Source organism: Barbatula barbatula (assembly GCF_947034865.1).
Source record: "Barbatula barbatula genome assembly, chromosome: 16".
NCBI classification, from domain to species: Eukaryota; Metazoa; Chordata; class Actinopteri; order Cypriniformes; family Nemacheilidae; genus Barbatula; species Barbatula barbatula.
Genome location: NC_136779.1, coordinates 7,346,255 through 7,353,123, shown reverse-complemented (window position 1 = coordinate 7,353,123; position 6,869 = coordinate 7,346,255). Strand labels below are relative to the sequence as shown.

The following is a 6,869-nucleotide window of genomic DNA, read 5'->3' as shown; positions in this document are numbered from 1 at the left end:
TCAAAGGAAAAGCCCTCCGTAGTCAGCTGTGGTGCTTGTCAGCCTGCAGGAGTCCTGAAGTAGTTCTCCTCCAGAAGTAGTAATCACCTCCTCCTGGAGGAAAAGCAGACCATCAGCCAACGAAATCAACATCAGTCCTGGGACAAGCAGCAGCAGCCAGACGTTAGCGACACAATCAATTCTCTCCATCAAACGCACAGATGGAAGGACAGGTGTGCTCGCCACAGCTACGTTCCTTGTGCCCCAAGGGTTCTGCGATCGCCCGGCGAGCGTGTTTGTCAGACATGCTACATGTGTACTAAAGGTTTTGGGAATATGTGAGTCCTGCGTTTATACCTTATGGAAATCGATGAGGTCTGCTAAGGTGGCGTGCCGGTTCTGGTCGACTCCCAGAAAGCTGTAATAATCCCCAGAGGCGTCGATGAGGAAATGCTTGAACCCAGTGGCGGTGCGGTAGGACAGCGTGTACCCCCAGATTCTCTCGCTCACTCTGACCAGAAAACAGCCCTCTGCGGCATTCATCAGCAAAGCTTCTGACTCCTGCCGTGATATTATTCCTGTAGAGGTACAGAGAAAGAAATAGGTGACGGTGAGAAAGACAGATGGAGATTGAAAAGAAGCCAGAGGCGGAGTGACGGACAGGTGGAGAGAGATATGGACTAAGATTGAGTGCGAGTGCCAGGAAGTACAGGTGTTTTGCACTAATCTCAAAGTGATGCTGGCACTGCTTTCACGTTGTCTGGTCAAATAGCATCACTCAGACACTCATTACTTTTATCATTGTCCAATCAGAGGCCACACGCTGTGGCACTAATCAACCCGCTACAAGCTGTGAATTATTGACTTTTTCTGTCTGTCTGTTTCCTCCTCTCCCAGCTCCTTTCATCATCATTTTCTCAATGTAATCAAGGGCTATATTTGGATTGGCATACCAACTCCCTACTCTTGTGCTGTGTTTCAAAACCTAATGAGCCTCGCATTGTAGGTACTTTCCACAAAAAGTCTGTTCCAAAAGGTTCATTATGCAGAGCTTAATTATCCTCCGATACCTTGTTTCAGGTTGCATCGCAAACATCTGTCGCAGAGCATGCGGAATACGCTTTGAGAAGGTCAGTGATGAAATGAATCCAAAATGGCAGACAAGGCAAGAAAAATGTTGACATTGTAAAGTATCATTAGAAGTTGTTGTTTAACCCTGAATTTGTGCACGCTACGGATGTCATTACGCCATGAATTTGTTCATATGTTTATATTTGTTTGCTTTAGTGTGTCAGCAGGATGTTATATACATACATACATTCTACAGTATACAAATGTTCTATGTGAACTCAGTACCCTAAATTTTACCCTGGAAATTTTCTGACTGAGGTTTTCATCTATAAAGGAATCACATGTAGCAACAGGTTTTTCAACAGGCTTTCATTGTTGGGTCAAAAATGGGCTAAATTAACCCATAAAATGAATTTATTTGACGGAACAATGGATTATAACAACCCTGCATTTTTGTTTGAAACAACAAAGCAATATTACAACCCAGCGGTTGAGTTTGTTCCGTTTTTGACCCAAAGTAAACACAGAGATGGACAGAAGTATTTTATCTATTTTATTTTAAATATCTGTACTTTATGAGTGTTTTTACCATATACTTCACTGCTTTATAAAGCGTACCTAAGTATTTATTTTATTTTATTCATGAACATTTTTCAAATATCTTTACTTTATGAGTGTTTTTACTCTAAAGAAATATAATTCACTGCACTATAATGCGTACAGTATAGAAAAGTTGTAGCCTTAAAAGGGTAAACTGGTCTACAAAGGGAATTTTGTATATAGTTTATCTCCTTCGGAAAACGTAACGCCATCTTTATCCTGTGAGAGCCACCGTAGTGCTTTTGAAAAGGGAGGGATGAGCGGTGGAGTGAACCGTTGTTTGCCATTCGCAAGATGCCGATAAATCTTTTTAAAGTTTTTGTTCTTTAACAACCAAAACAACATTTATTTATAAAATGTAGTGCAGAAAAAGTATGATATATGCATTTTAAAAGTGTGAAATCACTGTCATAAAGTACAGATATAATTATTTTTTACTTGAGAGTAAAAACACTTAAGTACCATCCATCCGTGATTAAAAACAACCCAGCATTTTTTGAGTGTTCGATTCATAACTCTCTAGAATATTTTGTGTCAGAGAGAACTAAATATTTTTACAGTGAATGCAGCATATAACTGTTAAAATAATTATAAAAAAAAATGCTGATTTATCTTTTCGCACCATGAAACCAGGGGGCGATGTTGTTGCTGCTTCTCTCATAACCTGCTCGTCTGGGCCTCTGCTCCTCTCTAAACCAGCGGATAATAGATTCATGGGAGTTTGGCCTTGGAGGACGAATCCAAAGTGGGCTGAAAGGAAAAAAACATCATGCACTGAAAGTAAATAATATTATTTCTGTGTAGCATTTAATGTAGTCTTTAGAATAGACGCTAAACATTTTTTCACTTTCTAACATTTACAGGTGTTTCTTATTTATCTATACAATAATGATTATTAAAACACAGGTGTCGAAAACACAGAGAAGGGTCTAGATCAATCACTGGTCAAATATAAACACAGTTTTCACCATTCTGTGAGTGATGATGTCACTGGACTGCAACTGGGCCGGTGGTTTTGTCGGCGCCGGTAATGGGCCGAAGAAACTGGGTCAGTGGCTGATGAATGCTCAGTCGGGAATGCCGGATGAGCACTGACCACACCGTGCTGTCGACCATGACCCAATCCGTTCAGATGCGTCTTGTGGAATAGGCCACTAAGCCCGGCCACCAGCCCCTTCTCGATGGACCTCAAAGACTGTCGCTTGTATTCATTTCTAGCCCGTCTGGCTTTACATTTCATCTCTTCATCCGCCGCCTTGGAGCGTCGCACTGTCGGAGACAGCAAGAGATTTCAATAAAAAGAAGCTACTTTATATTACAGCAGCCCATCCACCCATTTCCCCCCCGTTCCCTCTGTTCTCGCACATTGTTCCTGCCATTCTTTGTCATCTCTCTCGTTCCTCTTGTCCTCATGCTTCAGAGATATGTAGAGTTCCTTTGCCCGCCGCTCCTCCGTTTGGCGGATTTCCTCTTCACCTCTCTTTCTCTCTTCCTCCTCACATTTCTGTGGAAAGCGACAGTAATGAGCTCTAGCCTGCATAAAAACGCAAGTTCTTCTCGTCTTCCTTTAGTTTTCTCATTTACGGTGCCATTTAGCTCGGGATCTTCATGATTAATTCGGTGGACAGTGTCATTAACCCGAACATCAGTGCTTCGACTCCATTACAGATCGGGCGTACAAACGCCGGCCTTGACTATCAGAGATCGCTATCTACATTGTGCAAGATGGCCAACTTTTAAATAATTCACTTGCAGAACATGGAACGCATCGTAATTAACCTCAATTAACCCTGATGTCTATTATGAGTCTATAATTAAAAGCCTGTTAAAAGAACAAATACAAGGGCCGTCATCGAAATGTTAGTTCGATACAATTTAAGCTCAATCGACACCATTTGTAGCGACTGCAAGATTGAAATATTACGCATGTTATCGTAGAATCAATGTGACATGTCACTAACCTCGACTTTGTAAAATGATACCCAATCTTTCAACTTCGTTGTCATGACGACGTCAGAAGAAATAAATTGGTCTCCATCCTGTTGTCTCCATCTGTTCAAAACGTCCGTTCACAAAAACAGGCAGAACGTCTAAAAAAAGACGCCTGCTGTGTCTTTACCTGACAAACGAATTCGTGACAACTCTGTTTGATGTATTAGCAACACCCACAGATATTACGCTGGTAAAATAACCACCTTCAGCTTAGAATAGTAGTTCCACGACAAAAATGACAATTTAGACAACCTAACAGGTCAAATAATACAGAATTATCGTAGAAAAGCAAGCATCACGCCATCTGGAAGCTGACACCTTTTCTTTTTGTTTAATTGCTTTATTGCAGCCTTGATTTTTGCTTGAAAGTTTAATGGTTTTTTTCCATAATCTGTATTATCCAAGAAAGGCTTTTGATTGAGCATAATTTGTATTAACCTAAAATGTACATTTGATCTTTCAGGCAATTTGTCATAATAGAATCAAATCATAAAAATCATAGATAGTGAATATCTAAAGAACATGTGAGCAGAAAATATTAAGCAGGGACATCAAAGCTCCAAAAAACAAATAAAAATAAAGAAACAGCGTTTTTATAAAACTCCATCATATTTTTGAAGCTTTGGTATGCCAACTTTATATATAATTTGCTGCTCTGATAGTTTTCATGGTCGAGCACGATTTGTCATTGCATTTAAAGGTCCAGTGTGTGATTTTTGGGATGATCTATTGATAGGAATGCAATATTATATATATATATATATATATATATATCTTCAGAGGTGTATAAAGAGATTACACAATGAAGCGTTATGTTTTTATTACCTTTGGAATGAGCTATTTCTATCTACATACACCACAGGTCCCCTTGCATGTTATTCACCATGTTTTGTCAGCCGCTGTAGTGTTTCGAAAGGGAGGGGTGGAGCGAGCAGTTGGCTGCTATTTGCAACCTTGCCACTAGATATAACTGACTGGACCTTTAACAGAACATACCATCAGCCAGACCCACCTTGAGCTTCTCTCTAATGCGGTCTTCTTCTTCTTCCTGCTTGGCTGCCCTTCTGTCATCCATCTCCTCCCTCCATTTCTCTGCCACAAAACGAGCCTTTTCCTTCGCCATGGCGTCTCGGAACTTCTTTTCAATCTCTGCCTCCTTCACACGCCTCAGGAAATTCAGCAGGGGTTGAGTGATGCGCTTCCCATTTCATTTCACTTTTATCATTATTACCCGCTCACTTTTTCTCTCTTTCTCTCAAACTTTAGCCTGCCAATCTTCACCTGTTCTCATTATCCCCAGCTTCTCATTGCCCCTCCCTGTGGCCCTTTCCCACTGTTGTCTCACCGGAGTTCTTGCGCCTCTTCCTGCGCCTGCTTCCTGGCTCGCTCCTCTATCAGCTCTTCCACAATGTCCTCAAAGGGCTTGTCTCCCGGGGCCTGCCCCATCACCCACACCCACACCTCTCCATCTGAACCCAAACGCCACTGAATGCCTCTACGGTCACCTGAGCAGAGACACCGTATTAGAAACAGCAGAAGATGATGGAAAGTATCTTCACTTGGCTCTCCCGACCCATCAGAGCGTATTCAGATAAGATAAAGGCAAAATAACACAGACAACGTGACCAAGAGAAAAGAGATTATCCTCGTCTGCAATCCCTTGTTCGCTGCAGGAACATCAGAACAAGATAATGTTAGCACGCTTCAAAATAAGAGCACACGACCTGTCATCGCTCACACAAAATCAGTGACTCTCTTTGATTTACAGATATTACAGTATTGCACTTGCCAGGATGATGTAAAGTCGACTCCTTTTAAACACAGTTTTAACCAAATTTACGAGGAAGCAGTTTTATCAAGGGCTACTTCTGTTTGTCACAGTAACTTCTTAAGAGTGCAGAAACATATTAGCTTTTTGCAAGCAATTGCTCAACTGGATAAAATAACGTCTTTTAATTTAGTTGAAAAAGTCTGGGACTATTAGTGAAAATGCGTGTATTATTCTGATTTATTACTATTTGTGTTTTCACTTTAAATTGTGTTATCGGTGTAACAATTGTAATTTAAAGTTTAAAACAGAAAACAGCAATTTCTTGGTAACACTTTACAAGCGTTTTATTTGTAAACATTAGTAAATTAATGAGAGGGGCAATGTGGAGATTTTAGTATCATCCAGCAGTGAAGCTCTTACAGGACAAAGAAGACCTTATTTTAAAGTGTTACCAATTTTTTAGTATGGTATGTCCCCTTTGCTTTAATGACAGCATGCACTCAAACTGGCACTGGCTTCACAAGTTTGTATAAAACATGATGATGCATGTTTTCCCAGCATGACTTGAGAATGTGCCAAAGAGCATCCTGTGTGCTTCAATGGAAACAAGGGAATCGGTTCAAGGGCAAAAAGTTAACATGATCAGTGTTTTAAAATGGGTATTTGCTTAGTGCGCTAGAAAATGTTTAATCATCATATGATATAATATGTTTTTAATATTTTATATAGCTATTTTATTTATTTTATAATATTATTTATATATATTATATGTCGTATTATAGGTTTCTGTTTATGCTTACAGGTTCAAATTAGATTTTGAAATCCTTTTTATAACCCTGGGTTTCATTTATTGTAAAACTAAGTCTAAATCAAATGAGTGTTTCATTCATATAACTGACGATGACAGAAGCCGATACAAGTAATAAAAGAAAATGAAGTGTGGACTCACTCCTCTTGCGCACAGCAGGTCTGGGGTCCCTGCTTTCCCTTTCGTTCCAGCGTCTCACCTGTTCCTCCCGAATCTTATAGAAGAGAATGTGTTTCTGTTCCTCATTGAGCTCAGCCAGAAGGTCGGGCTCTATATACATATCCTGCAGAATTTGTCGCATCATCCTTGCGGAGCTGTGATGGACAGGTGTAAGGGAGATTTTCAGGTATTTCTTTCTCTTAAGTCTTTTGATCTGAGTTTCTTAGTCTCCAGACGCTACGGTCTGTAAAATCGTCTTCAATGGCCGAGGAGGGTCCGGGTTCTAAAGCTCTTCTGAGTTTGGTATAACTGCTGTAAACATATTCTGCCTCTTTTTTTATATCTCGCTGTTTGTTTACCTGCTTTACACTACACAAGTGCATGCCGTCCTCTTTTCTAGAACTCTATGTGTTGGTCTCTTTCTCCCCTGCTCACTCCCAGCAATGCTTTTGTTCTCGTGTTTAGATCTATTATGGGGTTTAATTTCAC

General features: G+C 40.3%; 1 protein-coding gene across 1 annotated transcript; it reads right to left on the bottom strand.

Moving 5' to 3' along the window:
- On the bottom strand, positions 1-6,525 carry sh2d4bb (SH2 domain containing 4Bb; the record flags this gene model as incomplete). Its single annotated transcript, XM_079475952.1, has 8 exons — positions 1-93; positions 337-557; positions 2,273-2,400; positions 2,619-2,919; positions 3,016-3,154; positions 4,655-4,808; positions 4,988-5,147; positions 6,363-6,525. The coding sequence occupies 8 exons, from the start codon at positions 6,523-6,525 to the stop codon at positions 1-3; spliced, it is 1,359 nt and encodes a 452-aa protein (XP_079332078.1).
- Positions 6,526-6,869: the final 344 nt, after the last annotated feature.